The sequence below is a fragment of the Daphnia pulicaria genome, chromosome 6, assembly GCF_021234035.1.
Source record: "Daphnia pulicaria isolate SC F1-1A chromosome 6, SC_F0-13Bv2, whole genome shotgun sequence".
Classification (NCBI taxonomy): domain Eukaryota; kingdom Metazoa; phylum Arthropoda; class Branchiopoda; order Diplostraca; family Daphniidae; genus Daphnia; species Daphnia pulicaria.
In genome coordinates, this window is record NC_060918.1 from 13,454,235 (window position 1) to 13,472,447 (window position 18,213).

The 18,213-nt window shown below is 41.4% G+C and overlaps 1 protein-coding gene across 4 annotated transcripts in view; it reads right to left on the bottom strand.

Moving 5' to 3' along the window:
* Nucleotides 1-6,221: 6,221 nt before the first annotated feature.
* Nucleotides 6,222-18,213, bottom strand: part of LOC124344410 — a 48,165-nt gene continuing 36,173 nt past the window's right edge. For 2 of the 4 annotated variants that reach the window (XM_046797946.1, XM_046797944.1), the window contains exons 5-11: nt 17,654-17,736; nt 17,164-17,577; nt 16,758-17,096; nt 15,253-15,336; nt 11,057-11,197; nt 10,017-10,112; nt 6,222-8,082 (exon numbers count right to left, since the gene is read on the bottom strand). In XM_046797946.1, the coding sequence (XP_046653902.1) occupies nt 8,030-8,082; nt 10,017-10,112; nt 11,057-11,197; nt 15,253-15,336; nt 16,758-17,096; nt 17,164-17,577; nt 17,654-17,736 (1,210 nt within the window). In that variant the 3' untranslated portion in view covers nt 6,222-8,029. Of the gene's footprint in view, nt 8,083-10,002; nt 10,113-11,056; nt 11,198-15,252; nt 15,337-16,757; nt 17,097-17,163; nt 17,578-17,653; nt 17,737-18,213 lie in introns of those variants that run through there. The other 2 variants (XM_046797945.1, XM_046797947.1) reach the window with 2 other exon arrangements.

Consider the following 18,213-nt stretch of genomic DNA (forward strand, 5'->3'; position numbering starts at 1 on the left):
TTTCAGGTAGGCTAGACAATCGTTTAGGATAGAACGTTAAAGCCCTTGCTGACAGCAGACCCCACTAACCGCCAAGAAACATCTGTAATCTTTGCATCAAATACCATGACTGGCATTATATGTACAGGGACATATTTTATTTGAATTGCTGTTGCTGCAGCGCAATTCAAAAATCTTATCCTCACTCGCTATACGAAAGTGACGGTTTCGTTTTGACCACATGTCAACACAAAACAACAAATGAGCGCTGCGGCTATTCTTATATTTTTTACTAGTCTATTTTAAATTCTAATAAAATTGTATGGCGTTCCAAATGTTGAAATCAATTTGTATAAGAAATTATTTTGATAGAAATGATTGGATCAACTTCATTTAGATTTAGATCAAAAGTTGTTTTTGGTCTTTAGCGCTAGGTTGATTATGTAGGCGAAGGCAGGAATGACGGAAAAGCTCCGTGAATAAATTAACGTAAAGAAATGGCTTCCCTGAATTCAGATAATACCAAATAAAACCACGCAAAGCCCGGTAAAACACATTTTTTCGCTCTCCGTCAACTGTATAAGTACGTCAATGACGTATACAACGCATAAGTCGTAACTGTAGTGTACATATGCTCCACAAGGTGACATTTATCTCTCGGCGGCTTTCAATGATTTTCTTTTTTTTCTTTTTGAAGTGATAATCGTTAATATTGAGAGCGGTGAAACGAGAAGGAGAAGTCGCGTTGCTTTGTGCACCGTGAGAAAGGCAGTGAAGAGCAGAAAATTGATCATCAATAAATGTTAGTCTAGCTGGCTGGCTCACCAACTGTAGATCGTGGTATGCGAGTACGTGTGCGTGATCAACGAGCGTATTTATAGCCACTTAACGAGCCACTCGGAGAGCTAACATTCTTGTTTGATTTGGATTCTTGTCTATTAGCGCGCCGAGAGGGACGGAGGGGGCTTGCCTTTTCGGTAAGGTAGGCGCGGTGCAGGTGGGAACGATGAAAGTCTAGAATCAACTGTTGGATCCCTGTTAATTTACACTGGACAACCTCTGACCTGGATTCAGGCAGCAGGATCCAGCCATGTCGGCATTGCAGCACTGTTTATAGGCCTCCGCTTTTATATAAACGGAACAACAAGAAAAAAACAACTGTTGTTTTTCTCCCATCCTATATCAGATTCGTTCGCTTTTCCAGCCCCAAATCACCCAAACAAACACTTGAACTGCTACAGGAGCAGCACAAATGAAGCCTAAAAGAAACCCAGAAAGTGAACTATACGTTTCACAAGGGGGCTGAGAAAAGTCATAAAATCAATTCGATCCGACAAAGGAGGATCTTCGATCATTTAAGAAAGGTAATCAGAAGGGTTATATACCATTTCCTCTAAGAAAACGATTTGAAACCTTGTGATGTTCAACGACAGACACGGTAAGTTATTACATAATGGCCACTGAGTGTTTTATAGCCGCTAGATTCAGCACAGTTTGTTGTGTGGATCTAGGTGCGGTCTAGTATATGCAGACATGTTAAGAAATCGAAAAGGACACTTTAAACTGTACAATAATACGTAATAATTAAAAAGGCCGAAAAATAGACATGATACATCAGTGAATATTAGTTTTTTAAATTATACAAAAAAAATAGAGAAACCAAGACACGCGATTGAGAAATCCCCTCATTAACCTTCCGTTTTGCTCTCTGGGAGTCATCTCTCTTATATTCGTAAAAAATGAATTAACCGACCGACTGTCATACCAGTTAATAATCAAGTGAGCGCCAGCGCCGTGCAGTAGATTTCAGCCACAGAGAGATCATATAAATACACTTCTTGCCTATGTACGTATAGTACTATAGCACGGCGAGAGATTTGTTATCATTGACTGTGTTCTCAAATTCCTTGGCCATGTATTTGCTGTGCCGACGTGTTGCGTGTGAAAGTCGGTAATGAATCGGGCGGCAAAAAGAAAACGCAGCTAGTCTACTCCCTCCTGCTAAAATGCGTGGAACATTACAATGAACTATCATGCCCTGTCATGATCTTTCGTGCTGTGTGTTTCGATCTTTGTTTGGCTCTCTCGCTAGTCGCTTTGAGATTCTTTGTTGTTTCTACATACATTTTTGTTGTTTTTGTTTTTGTTTTGGTTGGGTTGTCGGCTGAGAGCTGTTGCGCGCTGCTATCTTTCCTCAATTTGTGGCATTTTTATATTCTCTCGTCATGTCAAGAAACGTTTGTTTGTTTTAGTTTCCAAATTGTTACTCATTAAAACATGTGGCCGCGCTTATTTCTCGGTGCAGTCAAAGTGTACATGCCTTACCGTGTTTGCCTTCATGAATACGTTTCTGTCTGCTCCTCCAATCGGCTGAAGAATGAAAAGAAGAAAGAGGAAAAAAGAAAAGAAAAATTCCCTTAAAAACATGCTCCACGAGCTGAGTGTTGCCTCCATCGATCCGTTTCTCTTCCTTGTGTATGGTTATACATTTCGTATTCTCGCCTCTGTGATGAAGAGAGGCCAGTCATCTACAATTGTGAGTTTGACAGGTACACATTAGGAAAGTCTTTATTTCAAAACGATAAACCTCCTCCCTATACGTACTGTAGTTCTTTTCTCCTTTTCGTCCGGGCCCTCTCTCTCTCTTATATATTTCCTTTTCCACTTTCGAACGCCATTTTCTGCTGTGTCGTGTGTTGCGCAGCCCCCTACTTCAGTTGTTCATTCTCCTACATGATGGAAAACCCGACGGTTTCTGTAAGAGCCGCGCCATCCTCCACCCTGTAATTACATACGAGATGCGTGGCCCAACAATCTCTCTAGCTCTCTGGCTTTTCACACCAATAGACTTGACTCTGTGTAGGCTCAATGTTGGATGGTAACGATTTTATTCGTCATTTTTGAAATCTTTTTTTCTTTTTTGTGCTGCTTTGGGTTGTCTTCAACTATATATAATATACAAAGCGCATGTGATGCGATAAATGATTGCGCAATTGCGTTTGTGTACAACCGACAGCAACTTGACTTATAACCAATTAGTCATTTTTTAATTTGATTGTCATTTTTCTTTGAATCGCCGGGGAGATAATTTCTATATATAAATGAAGCATGTCAGAAAGTAAAGATACTTCTGTTAAAAAAAAGATTTTCTGTTATTATCTGAAAATGTCGTTTGCTTTGTTTTGGTTGCCTTGATCGATATATATATATTTTTTTTACCTTCAAGGTTGAGTCTTTTCATTTTTAACATCGATTCGGATAATGTTCCAGCCAGAATTTCGAGGCGGTATCGCCTTAACAGGTCTCCTACTGTGGCGGTCACAGCGGGGATATCCCCCATCATCCCTTTTTTTTTTATTTCGGCATTCAACCTGATAAGGCGGGCGTTAATTATTCTTTAGTAAACTTTTTAGAACTTAAAATCTGCATTAAAAAAAAAAGAAAAAAAGAATCCAGCTTCTCAATTTTTGTGGGTCAGTAAATAATAGCACATTTTTATGTTTCTCTCCCTGTCTAAATCTAGGGATGCCCCCAAAATGACCTTTTCAAAACAATAATAGGTTGGATTTGAAAACCTACAGGACACAGGTAATAAGTTATATAACTATACCTTTTTTCTTTTCATGTTTTTTAGCAGCGTGGGTGCGTTTCACATTTTACGTTAAAAAAATAATTGTTCACATTTTGATAACTATATTTATAAGGAAATATCTGCGCGTATGAATAGCTCGAAAGAGATTTTTTTTTTAGCTTTCCCTTTTCTATTTTTTTGACTGGTTGAAAAAAAAAATAGGGTGGAGCATTTTTTTTCTGAAATTTCATTTATTTCGGTTCTGTGTTGTGGGATTCTTTGTCAGTGTTCGTTCCATAAAATCTAAAAAACTTTCTGAATAGGGAAAACTGTTAATAAAAATGAAGGGAGGAGGCGGCCCTAGCCGAAATCCGTCGAGCAATAGAACAAAAAATTATATTCAGAAGGAGGGTAAGGTATTTATCAGTCATCTTCACGTAACTACTCGAGTGTAAAACTGAAATGAAAGGATATATCTGAAAACGACCCAAATGCCTAACCGTTGCATAGGGGGGTGGAGGGGGGGGGGGGGGGCTAAAACTTTGGATCTTATATAATATATTGTTATACTTTTAACTATACAGCAGTATCTAACATTGGCCCAGTATCAAGTTATATCCACCAACCTGCCAGCTGTCATAAATTCTATATTTTTTTTATTTTATTTCCCTGGCTGACTCTTCTTTCACGTTTAGACTGTTGGACGCGACGCCAGCAACATAACGGTGAAATCAAGATGAAATAGAGAATGCGATGAGTTTTCTTCTCCAGCTTAAGTCCAGTTGACTTGCTACAATTATTTTCATTAATTCCAGTGCATCCTGTCTACATAACGTATATAAGATGGTCGAAGATGGTTTTAGATATCAAATGAAAAAAAAAAAAGGTTACGCAACTTTTCTACATTTTACCTGCAATAAAAAAAAAAATAGTGGCATCATAATTTGTTTATTTAATCTCCATCGCCGTTCAACTCCATTTTGGTCAAATTCACTGTGTATACAAAGTCAAGGAATATAGTTAACCGTATAAATGCTGACCAGTTCGTTACGGTTCGAATTTTCCTTTGTATACATATACCACATGATGATGAACCCGAAAGGAACCAACCACGGCACGGCAGGTCTTGTGGCGTATCACAGCTCGATCCCGACACGACTTGCACAGCAGCAGCCAAAAGCACCGAATCTCGGCCTTTATTTAACATGAAAAATGTTTTTGAAAAGCACTAAATCATGCAAGTTCTTTTTTTCTTTCTTTTCTTTCTTCTTCTTCTCCAGCCACAACCAACCGTGTCAGATGGAAATCGATAGTCAAGGCAGCCGCGAAGCTATTCATTCGCGCGTTGTTTCATTAAAATTCCAACTTCTCCAAGCCTAGCGCCGGCGTGATGCATGTAGAGAGAGAACAAAACAATCAAGTTTTGATATCTAAGTCGTTCGCGCGATCACAGCGTGAGTGCGTGTCGAAGAGGAAACACTTTGAGCTAAAGGGTATAAACCCGTAGAGGCCATACATCTCCGTGTGCGTATGCGAATGCGCGTAACATATGAGAAAAGCCCAACGGTTTGACGAATGATGGAATGGGGGGAAAAACATTTGAAACCCAAACGTGGCGTACACCGAGCGAGCTACATTCCTACCATTTTTAATAGTCAAGAACAAATATACAGCAAACCATGATAATTTATAATTACATTGTGAAGGCTATTAAGCTTTTGTAGTAGTTAAAAAAAAGTAGACGCGGTGGTGTAATTTGTTTCAGTGACTATCCAGTCTTGTATTGGCAGTGAATTAAAATTTTCCTTGTTTCGTTGTTTGTTTAGACTTCTCTATCATTGCAATCACCCGACAGCCCTACTGAAAAGCTCATTTTAAATGCGCTTCGCATGAAACAACTACACCTCCCCTTCACACTGATAAGCTACAATTGTGTGTATGTATACTTAATGCTCTATTGTGCCTACCGACTAGTTTGCTGTACAAACACCTTTCCAGCGGCTAAAGTGGAAAGTCTACCTGAGCCATTAATAAGGACGACGGGCCACGGGCAATGTCGGAAGAGAAAAAGAAAAGAAATATACGTGTACACTGTACAGTACATTCAATAGTCAGTGTATTTTCAATAGTTAGATTTTTCTAAACCTTTTCATTAAATAGACATGGGGTATATAACCGTGCATGATATGCTGTGCTACACACATCACTTTAAGCAGAACACATAATTGCCCTTTCTATTTGTTTTCCAACTTTTTGGGGTTTCCAACTGCAGGCTTGCGTGTTGACAAGCTCAACCCTCGACGTGAACCGAATAAAGAATATTTATATTTCCACTCTTTCACGCCTTTTTCATATTTCGTTGGTTAGAGCTATAGTAGAGAGGAAGGCTGTTCAAACGTATCAACGAATTGATTTTTCGACAGTATATTTAACTTTTCCTCTTATTTTATTTGTTCAATTTCCAGTGCACGAGATAATAGGAACGAGCAATTTAAAAAAAAAGGAACCGCACATAGATATTGAATGTCATCCGGTATTATTTAAGTGCGATTGCAAAATTGAACTTCCCATTATATACGAGCAGTAGATATAATAATAGCTACACCTTTTTCTTCAAATTTTAATTAATACCTTTGCTATTACGTAAGTAGTATAAACTCGACACCAAACGTCAAAGGTATTCAATAGCGTTTAATAAGACACAAACACGCAAGAAGCACAAATAAGAAAACTTGCTGCCGTGAAGCAAAACAAGAATAAGTATCAAGGGTATAAAGGGCAGGTGTGTAACGGAACACAAGAGTGATCACACAGTCGGTGTGGAGGGAGGGAGGAGGAGGAGAGGGGGGCAGGGAAACACCTCTTCGTACACAAGAAGTCGCGGGTGGGGTTGTAATGTAGGAAAAGGTAACTAATCAACAACAGACGAAGACCTGGGCAATTGGGAGAACAGTAATAAAGTATGAAGTATACGATGATTGGATAGAGCTATGAACAGGCAATCGAAGAAAAGGTGGGTTACGTCAAATTTTTTTTCCATTTTAGTCGACCTTTTCCCATCAAGACAGGGGGGAAAGAAACAAACACAAACAAAATAAAACAGTGCAAATCGAGAGAATAAAAAATAAAAACACACACACACACACACACATTACTGGAGTGACGCCCGCAAAATAAAAAGGAAATATAAGATTAACTTTTGTTATTTTTTAATTCACACAATACGTAAGAAAACCCAAGATGTATACGCTATATAAGATCCAAAGTGATGGTGGTATTACAAAGTTGACCCTATAGGCTTATAAACCATAGAAAAGTGCATCTAAAAAAAAATTCTTAATGCGCATTAGAGGCCCAGCAGCAGCAAACTTCGATCAGCTATTACATAACATAGGCCTGGCTTGCGATTAAATTCTTTTTCTTGTTTTTTGTACATGTTGCAGTCAGATTTGAGATCGCTAGTATGCACTTTTCTAGACAAAATGATCTCGCCAGTCTTCACGCCAATGACTCTCTTTTTAAAAAAATGTCCGAATGCCTTAATTTTTTCGAAAAAAGCGCCAAACCTGTCGACGCTTAGTCGTCTCACACATCAACGGGGGGGATTACAGCACAATCAATTTTCAATTGGGAAGGAGGAGGAGGGGGGGGGGAGATATAAAATGAAATAGTTAGACACGGAGCACAATCAAACTGAGGTAATGGAGCCCACAATTTTACATAAACTATTTGTCGTACGGTGTACCGGGTATAAATTTCGAAACATCACTGAAAAACTATCGTCAAAATCTTCTTTTCTTTTCTTTTTTTTTTGTCCAGCCCAACATATCCTATACACCGATAACGGCAAATGCTGGTTGCGTATATAAGAGTGAGACGAATGAATTAAACAGACAACAGCCAAGAATCGTGACAATAATAAAAATAATAATAATAATAATTAAAATTGTCTTCTCGTCGCCCGAGCGAAGTTCGCGGCCGACAAGATCCAATAAGTGGGGAAGATCCGAGAAAATGATATTAACACCATGAATGCAAATTACGTCTACCATCGTGCTAGCTTATGACGGCTATATAAGATGAGAAAAATGGATCTAATATATAGAAAAAATGACACGCACACACATTCACGTAGAAATGAGAGCCGATCGACACACCGAAAAGGAAAATAAAAATCCAAAACGGAATACAGCGTATACGAAATATTATAGTATATAATAGAAATGATTCGGACAAGACGACACCGTTGCGCTGCTCGAATTCAGAAAGAATTGCTCCGTCTTTCAAAATGTAGGTTGCATCATCGTCTTCTTAAATAGCTAAATTTCCTTTTTTTCAATGGCTTTCCGCGATGATTTTTCAAAGATATCGGCCGACATAATACAGAACACAGGGACATCAAGACTTTTTGTTGTTGTTATTGTTGACAAGGGAGAGGAGAGTTGTTGCATGGGGCTAGAATTGTGTGTGCACAAATGCTTACGATGCATTGGTGAAGAGCAGAGAGTTCTTGTAATAGACTCCACGATTTTCTGTAGGAAAAAGAAACAAAAGATATCAAATCATTAGTATCGATACATTCCTGAATAAGCATTAAACAACAAAAAAAAGCTTGATTTTTCAAGTTCATGTATATCTCCTTCTTCACTTGCATTTGGCATTGGGGGTTTAGATGAAAAGTCGATCAATCACCCGAGAGAAACGGTCAGCAAGAAAAAAGAAAAGAATAAAAAGAAGCGACTAAGGTACAAACGGCAGACAACAAAGCAATAATCCATCAGCCATTGAAACAAAAACCTTGGCATTGCTCAGACAATAGAAAAGCCAGCCCCCCCCCTCTTCTTTCATATACTATATAACCTCAAAGTCTCAAATTCGATACAGGCTAAAGAGTACAGGCTATCGAGGATGGAAAAACCTTTGGGCATTTTCTGCATTGAACATTTTTGTTTTTTTTGACGAAAATGCCACACTCTATATCTGGTCGGGGGATTCTATACAGCTCGCTCGCTTCTTATTCTATATAAGATATACGTTTGGGTTGATCTTCGTCGGAGGGCTCCTCTCCGACGTGTTTGTCCAGCGTTACCAATTTGATCGCCATGACTTGACAGATACCGCGAGACTTGTTCAAAAGACTGCCGCTGAGACACAGAGCTGCTGTATTAAGCCGCCGCGTATAATGTTCTTCTATCTTTTTCCCTTATTTTTTTCTCTTCTTCTTCTCCTTCATGCTTTTCGCCTCCGCCTATATATATTCCCTTCGTATTTTGACGTCGGTTCTTATTATGATGAACAAACGCATAAAGAAATGAAAGAAGAAGAAGAAGAAAATAAGACAAAAAGAGTGGTACTATAGATAATGCTGAAGGAGAATTGGCTGTTGCCATACAGAGGGAATTAACATTTCCTATTGGCGACTCGATCTCGAGTTGTTTTCATCCATCTTCGTAATGAAGGCTACCTCCAGCTAAGGGCTGGAAAATAATACGTGACTGATCACTCAAAGGGCGGATCGAAATGTCTCCACAATTCCACCATCACGACACCCAAGGTAACTTCATTTTTTTTTTTACCGCATTGAATTGATTATACTTTTTCCATAACAAGAATATCAATCGAATTGTTCGAATAGCTCCTCGTTTTAGAGATGATTTCCCTTCAATTTGATTCGATTTTTCTATCCCAAACCGATGAAAAACAGAAGCTTTGATTGAATATATTTTTAAAAAAAGGACTGAAAACAGTCCAATTCCAAATGTGTTATATATATTACGCGTGTCGATCAATTACGGGAATGTAGCGCTTTCAGCAAATAGAAAAACCGTTTTGCGCCTTCTGTTAAGCGCTCCTGGCGTGGGTTTTTTAATGTCGTGATGATGCGTGATGACGCGAAGGTTAATTGACTGGCCTGCCCACTTCACACTATACCAGTAAGGAAATACAAACTGGTTTCTATGCTTTATTATAACCAACAACTGGCCCTTCCTCCAACTGCCAACTCGTAGGGAAAACTTTCTGGGTGGAAATGGGAAAACACGAAGAAGAATCGAGAGAGAAAGAGGGAAAAAAGAGCTGACCGTGAGAATATCACCTCACCCTCTCGATCTTCCAAATAAAGATGGAAGACGTAGAGATAAAGAACTAAAAACAATATACACACCAAAAGAGAAAAAAAAGCCCATCCCGGTAAAGACCACGAAATCTCACGAAAACAAAATAAGAAGGACAAAGACAATATAACGAAGGAAAGATCTCAACCTAACGATAACACATTAAGTTGACACATGCAAGCGGGAAAGAAAGAAAAAAAAGTTGAACATGAACACAGTGTCTAGCCAAACCCTCGAAAGATATCCGTGAATCAAGACTAATATAGCCATCAGCGCCCAGTGTGGAGTTTGGACATATAGTCATAGTATATTTTCAATGAAATTTTTGTCACAGATTTTTTAATCAAACTCACCAATCGTGTTGGCTGTCTCGTTACTCTCCGTTGTCTGAGAAGGTGGCTGCTGTTGTCGTCCTTTCCGCTCTTGATCGATCTCTTGATTGAGTTTTTCTGTTTAACAAATAGACCATAAAAAAAAGAGAAAATGTATGACGTTTTTTTTTGAAAAAATTTGAAATTATTCCGTTTTTGTTTGTGTATTGAAAGAATCGTATCATCAGTGGATCCAATGAACCCCAGCACGAAAAAAAAAAGTGTTTTGATCTGGTTTAGAGCGCGTCTAAATCCTATACGGCCCAGCAGTCATCCACACACACATGTATAAATATAGAGTTCCTCCTTCCCTCCCCACGCAACACACATCTATCAAGTCTCTACCGAGCTCGTCGCCATTGACATGCAAATAGCGCTCTCGTATTCAAACCGGGGCGCTGGCAAGGCAGAAACGAAGTTAAGAACAAATGGAAGAATTTTCGACTTCAATTCTTTTTTCCCCCTTGAAAATCGACTAAATCACGGCCAATGCTTTGACTCGACTTGATGTATTCTTTGTTTGCCCTACAGAGAACAAATCAGATCTGCTGGGCTGAAAATAAAAAGCTCTTGATAGAATGTAGGTACAACAGCAATTGATTTTCGCGTGTGCGTCCGCTTTACGGACCCCCCCTTTTTTCATAGCCGCTGATTTGATACTTGACTCTTGGTCATTTTTTGATTGAAGAATTCGCTTATCTGTCTGTGTCACTTGTCATGCATGGGTTTGAAAACGAGAATACACACCCAGCATTTATACTGTAACAGCTCAACAACAGAGAAGATGGCCGGGAGCAAAACGCGCTAGAATATTTGTGTCAAAGCACCGAGAAACACTCGGCGGAGAATAGCCATAAAATCTCAGATGAAAATATCTAACTTTCAATAAATAGGCATTTATGTTCAATTAAACATTTTTTGGAACGACGGAAATTCATGGGAATAAAGTTATAGGAATTGCCAGATCACGGAAAAATCGGGCGAATTCCATTTTTTTAAAGAAATAATGAAGATTGACTTACCACTTATCACAAGAAAAGTCTCTGACGAAGTTGTCTTGAGAGCCTCCTCAAACTGGCATCGGCGTTTGGTTTCCAATTCGAGTTGATCGGCAAGCTTTCGGCGGGCCCGGCGCTCCTTTTTCAGTCGCTTCTGGTAAAGCACTTTAATAATGGAAAAGGAAAAAAAAATATTAAATAAAATAAAATAACAATCAAAAAAGATGTTGTATAAAAAATCCCCAAAAAATCTGATTTCGTTGATGTGATTAGACTTTGACGCACATATAACATGGCAGCTGCTGTCGGCATTGTATTTCCAATCGTGCCTACTCATCATCAATATGTCAATCTATTGTGTCGCGTCCATCTGGTAAACACCGTGTACCCAGCAGCAGCAGCCGAGGCCTACACTGTTGCTGATGACATACGAGAAGATACCTGCCGCGTCATCTCCACTGTTTCTGGGCGCATTTAATGTAAATAGGCGCCCATATTCTGGTTGTATACAGTATACACTATATATGATAGAGGGACGACGAGTTCCTGTTTGGGTTGATTTGACATGAACGTGCTTTACAGCTGGCGTTCGCTCCCTCCGCACCGGTTCACCCCACCTAGTTACACGGCGATATACATTTATACAAGCCCCATCTCATGTCGAGATGTGCGATGCCACTTTCGTTTCTTGTATAAAGAGTCGGAGCTATGGATAACGTGACAAGCCATGCAGAAGCGTACAAGTCGCTCCTAGCCTTTTTTGACACCGAATAAAATGACGGATGGTGCACATTTTTCTGGCAATCAAAAGGTTGTTGCTGCTGCTTATATATATGACTCAGGAGTTTGATGGGGAAACTCTTGGGCTGATATGCCAAAAATGCTTTGGTTACTTCCCTCTTTTCCTCTTCCTAGCTGGATGATGGCAACTGATAAAAGGATAGGATACACAAGATTGATTATCAATTGATCCTATCAGCCGAGCATCCTATCTGATGCCGTTTATTATTCAAAATCGAAAGTTGAACTCAAAGTTCTCGGGTGTAAGATTTTCGTTTAGAATAAGAACCGTCGCCTCGATATAATAATACCGTTGAATCAGAGACATTTAAACTTTGAGCAAACGGGCACTCTGCGTGTTCTTATTGGGCTGCCTATAATTTTCGTTCGGTAACAACACTGAAGGGGGGGGGGGAAGTCCCACAATCATTTTTATTGAACATAAGACAACGACGTCGGATTGGACACAAGAAAACCTTTCGAACCCGAATGAAATTGAGTTGAGCAAGATTTTTCATGAAGAAGCCTTATAGATATAATATACCTAGGGAACAAAGCGATATATACCTCTCTTCAAATGATGGAATAAATATCGGACGCCTGCCTTTTTTTTAGATATTGAAAACCCTCGAAACAAACAAAAAAAAAACATCTAAAACATGAATGCGGACAAACGGGACTGTATGGCTGTTGACTGTTGAGCTCCCGGTTTCTGTCAAACGGGGTGGAAACGGAGGGCTAAAGGCTAAACTCAATCATTTGACCCAGACTGTGAAGCCTTTGAAAGAAAAAAACAACAACCGTGCAACATGAGACGAGGAAAAGAATAAGGGAGGTTTCGAATATTTGCTCTTCCTGCCCTCCTATTGCGCTGAACCAAACAACACACACACACAAAAAAACGCCAGCTAATATTTAGAATTGACGGAAGTGAATACCTCTGCATTCAGCAGATTTCAAAGGAGTCTTAACAAACTCTCCCATTTTAAGTGGACGAGCGTATGGGGTACTAAGCAGGGAGGGACGACGACGAGCACCGAAAAACTCGTGAACTTCTTGTCGGCTTTGCAATTGGGCCTGATTAACAATCGTTTGTGCTGACATAACGATGCCGCCGTCTGCTTCTGTCGTACAGCAGCGGCGATATGGAAAAGCGACAAAAGGATTCGCCTCTGTCGAGTGTATAGTCTTCTCCAGTGATATAGTACTACTACTGAGTATATGAGGGATTGCATTTGAATTAGATCAAAGGCGAAGTCACTTGTTTGACTCTCTTCTTCTTCTTCTTCTCGGACGGGACCAAGAGCTAATCTCTTGTTTCAACTTCTTTGTCTATCAAAGCGGTTTCTCTCCCTTGAAATCAAACGAAAACCACCCGAAAATCGCTTGCGCTTCGTCGCCGTTTTTTTCGATCGCCGTCGCCGATGATGAAAAGAAGATTCACTCGGCAGCCGAGCGAGAGTTCACAGTTTGATCTCGTTCGTCTATTCATTGTTTTCCTTATCTCTCTCTCTTTCTCTCTTCCGCTTTATTTTTCGCCTATAGCCTTCTCAGCACTTGGACGACAAAATCTTTTGTGATTTTCATCTACTACAATGATATCGGGACGCATATGCTGCGGGGTCCCCCTACGACTACCAAATATGAACTCTTGAACTCGCCTTTTGTCTCTCTCTCTCAACTCCTTTTCTTTTCCAACTCTCGTCGCTCCGTGATTCTTTGTCGACTAGAATATTAGACATATCTCTTCTGGAGAACACAAAAGCGGGAAAAAATAGTCAGATCTTCAAAGTTCAATTCAATGACCTGTACGTGGAATGATAAAGGACCTATTAACTTTGGAAATCAGATCAGCCTAATCAAAAGTAAAATACCTTAAATGGAAATCGATCTAACGGAGATGTTTTTGACAAAATCTCTAGCTATTTATAGGCCTGTTGTGTATAGGTCATTTCTACGCCGGTGTCTACACAAAGCACAATAGGTACCTACAACGTGTGTGTATTATATAAGGACCTTTTTTTGTGTCGGGTATACTTATATGCTATGCACCCGGAAACCCCCCGAAATAATCATTTGGTTCAATGCGTCGAAAATTGCTGGTCTATCGCCGTGTTTTCCGATAGAGAATATAAGAACCGTCTCTTCTGTCGGCTTCGCTCCCAACACCAATCTTTCATATGCTGCTCTAGTAAAACATAACCCACCCTCCGAAAGAAAGAAATAGAAAAAAAAATCGAATTTTTGGGGTAGAAATAAAAGATGCCGATATTTTCGCTTCATTGGAGCGGTAAAAGACATGTCAGACCACATCGCAACTTCCGATTCACTTTCCTCCTCTACTGCGTTTTATCCTCCTGCCTCCGACGATGGTGGAAAATATATTCTCCCAATCTTCCCATTTTTATTTTTTGTCTACCCCTCTATATTATTTTAAAAAAAACCTCAAAGGCAAGTGAATCTTTTCCACCGATAGTTCAATAAGAAAATTCGTGTGTTTGAGAAAATCTCATTCACGGCTGTTGGTTTTTTTTTTTCCTTCCTGGTCAACTTTTCTTGTAACCGTTGCGCAGTTACATCTACAAAAAGGACGTAACAATCAATTCAAACTCAAAAATATAGAGCCAGCAGCCTAGCGTGTGTTGACTATATTCAAGAGTCAAAGAGAAACAAAAGCTGAGCGCTGCTGTTCTTATAATGTCGCTGGCCATTTGTCAAGAGCATTGCGTCATTTTTCAGAATGCTCTCTCTCGTCGTGGGTCCACATCCGTTTCTCACCCCTCAACGTGCTGAAAAAGGCCCGTGTCGACTCCATTCGCCGAATGATAATGAGGGGTGGCCAAAGGTGTGGGTCGTAGAGGACTCTATTTTCTATGTTGTTGGGTGGTGCTGGGCTGGTGCCATATACACAAGCTGCTGCTGGATAATATGGAAAGGACACCTAATATACCCGTGCGACATCCGAGTCGAAGAGAAGGAGAGTTCCTGTGCTGCCGGGGCTAATGGCTCCTGTGTGCGTTATGTGTCGAATCAAAAAAGGAAAAAAGGGGAGGACGACGACATCTCCGCCGCAAGTATAAGCGTGTACTTAATCTACCAAAGGGCGAGACGAGCGCACGTGTTTGATAATGGACTGGGCCTTTGTTCAAGTGCTGTGTCAACATTGGTTGCCACACGATAGCTTTTGTTTCATTACGCCATCATATTCCGGCGGCGGCGGCGGAACACATTTATTCCGCATAGGCCTCGATCTCGTCTGCTGGCGGTTTTTTTTTTCTTTTTAATCAATACTGCATACACAGCTATAGATAATTGAGCAACGGTCTCTCTCTCCCCCCCCCCTATATACACCAGCCCTTTATGAGAAGAGTTTTGATATTCAAAGATATGGCGGAATGAACCCAAAAATATATCAAACGGTTGGTGGTGGAAGAGCTTACCTCGCGAACGTTGATCTTCCATCATCTGCTTCTCGATGCTTTCCCGCAACTCCCGCTCGCGGAGGATTTCCATTTTCAGCTCGGCTGTCAAAAAAGAAATGGAGAGTGAGTGCGTGTATGCATGTGTGTGTGTGTGTGTACATAGTGGGAACGAGGGATCAGAAAGAAAGCAAACCCTCCCACATCTACTTTAGCTTTTTAACTTTTTCCTTCTCCCCTTTCTCGCCAATTTAAATATTTCCCCTCTTTCTATCGTCCCTCTTATGTATTTATTATTTTTTACAGTTACACACTGCACTCAGACGTCGCCGTCGTCGTCGTCGCGCAATATTGTCTCTACGGAGAGAAAGTGTCAACTGGCTTTTGCCACTCGGCTCTTCTCAGAGAGTCAACCTCTTCAAAAAACAACATCTCAGTTGGATTTTTGAGTTTTTTCAAAACTCGACATGACGACGACATTTGCATCAAGCCCTTTAACCGCATTATAAAATTTCCCCCCTATCCACAGCGCTCTCAAAACTATTGTATTATCGTCGGGTTCTATTTTGGAATGGATCGAAAATTATATCCAGTGGCAACTCTAAATGTTGTTAGAGACGCGCGTTTGAAATATTATTTGGAAGCCTCTTCTTATTTTCATGAGACTCGGAAATTTTTATTTAAAAAAACCTGCGATGCGAGTACACGTCCGCGAGTCTCAATCATCTCTCCATCCCGTTCGTGTTTGCTTTAATAAAAACTTGGTGGTCTGAGGTGGGGGAGGGTGTATGTGTTTCTCTTATAATATAGAGAGCCGTTGAATTTGTTTATGCTTCTCCTCTAGCTAGAGCTAGCAGGCTAGCTCGCTAACTCCATTGTTAACTTGTCTCCCACTCTGCTGGTTTCTCGCTCTTGTGCGTACCTCGAATTGACGCCGCGCTTTTGTGTACGTGTGTGCTGTGGGTCTAGCGGTGATGGTGGGCCAGCCCATTTACTCTTCCTTTATTTTATGATCTATCTTCTTACACCGGGGTCCCCCTCTCTCCACATATACGTTAGCCTGTCGCTTTTCTCCCCCCAAGAAAACAAATGACTATTGTTCCATAAAGGAAAACTCAAAAATGAAATAAATTAAGAAGAGGCGGAAGAAAATGGCCTTTTTGTTTTTCTTCGCCCGTCTAAATAATACCGCCACACGTTTTACTCGCCGTACATATCTGTGGTTGCAGCCTACATACATCGTAGTAGCAGTAGTATAGTTAGATTGTTTTTCTCCAGTTCGCCCTCGGCTAACAAATGAGCCTTTTTTTTTCGTAATGGAGACTCCGGGAAAACATTTTCCGAGTCGAAACCGCCAAACCGCAAAACGTCCAAAGTGACGAATACGTTCACGACAACTACTTGTCAAGCCACATTCTTCCGCTGGACGTACAGGTTTTTTCTTTTTTTTTTATATAATCGGAGCGCTTGTTTGACAAATCAAACAGCCAAATTCTCCTCTCTTTATTCTTTTTTGAAATTGTTACCTTTTTCGTAGTTGGCCTGCCGGTCCTGTTGACGGGCGTTCTCGGCGGCCACCTTGAGGAGTCCCTGGATGTTGCGCAAAAGATTCTCGGTGGAGCCGAGCATGACCGACTCGCCGCCACCGCCACTGACGGAAGCGTTAAGGAACGCCGAATAATTGAACGCCGCCTGGGCCGAAGCCGCCTGTTGGGCCGCCTGGTGGGCCGCCTGGGCCGAAGCCGACGAAGCGCAAGCCGCCGCCTGGGCCGCTGTCGCCGCCGCCACCGTCGTGTGCGATTGGCTCTTGTCGCTGTGACGGGGACTCGATGACCCGTCACGATCCATTTCGTCGCTGGTCTCTGCTGATTTTGCGACAAATTGAAATGATGAAAAATTCCATTTTGATTCGCCCAGCCATTTCTGTCCTACCGTGTTTCTCCTCGTCGGCGTCGTCGTCGTCATTAACGTCACTGCGGTCGTCGTCGCCACCGACGCCGCCACCGCCGCCGCCGCCGTCGTGGCGACGCAGCGACGGGTGGTGGACCAGCGCGTGGTGATGATGCGGCCGAGGAGATGGCATTTCCTCGCCGCCGCTGCTGTTGCTCTCCTCCTCGTCGTCGCCGGCCCGTCGCCCTTCTTCCTCCTCCTCCTCCTCCTCCTGCTGGTGCTGCTGGTGATGGTGATGATGATGATGGTGATGGCCGTCCTGGAGCTCCTGTTGAGCGTGCGGCTGCTGGTGGTGGTGGTGGCGTCCCATCTCCTTGTCTTCGTGGCTGACGGAAGCGTTGTTGTTGACACCGTCGCACCCTTTCGACAAGTTGAGGACGGGACTAGCGCTCGATCCTATTGCATAGTACATTCCATTCGGGCATTTAGAAATGATTTCCCAGGCGCCAAAATTCAAAATGAGAAATTTTACCGTTGTGTTGGGGATGATGGTCGCGGGCTTTGGCGTCCAGCGTCGAACTTGTCTTCTCCGATTCCGATCGATCGTCCTTCAATCTATCACGAAATCAAATGGCAATCAAACGTTAGATAATATTCATTGAGGTTATTGAGACTCAAAAAGTTGTTGGGGTCGAGACCCCCTGTCCCCCCTCGAAATAAAAAGAGGCACTTGATTGTTCAAATGACATTTGGTGGGCGCAGATCTAATCGAGACGGCAAGCTTCATTGCTTGTTGATCGGGAAAGAAAAGAAAAAGAAGAAGAAGAAGAAGAAGAGATGGGATAGATCAGCACGATGAAGTGAACCTTGATTGATCATAATGAGATTGAGTTTGGTGTGTCTGCTGTTGCGTGCGTGTGCGTGTGTGGGCCGGGGGACTAGGAATAGGGAAAAAAGAATGGCGAGCCATCGGAGGGTGGATGAAATGAGGTACGACGAAGAGGGGGCGAGGGACGAACGAGAGTCGGAAGAATCGTCGAGAGTTGTACTACTCTATACAGTCTGTGATATAGTCTCGATCTAATCAGTTGC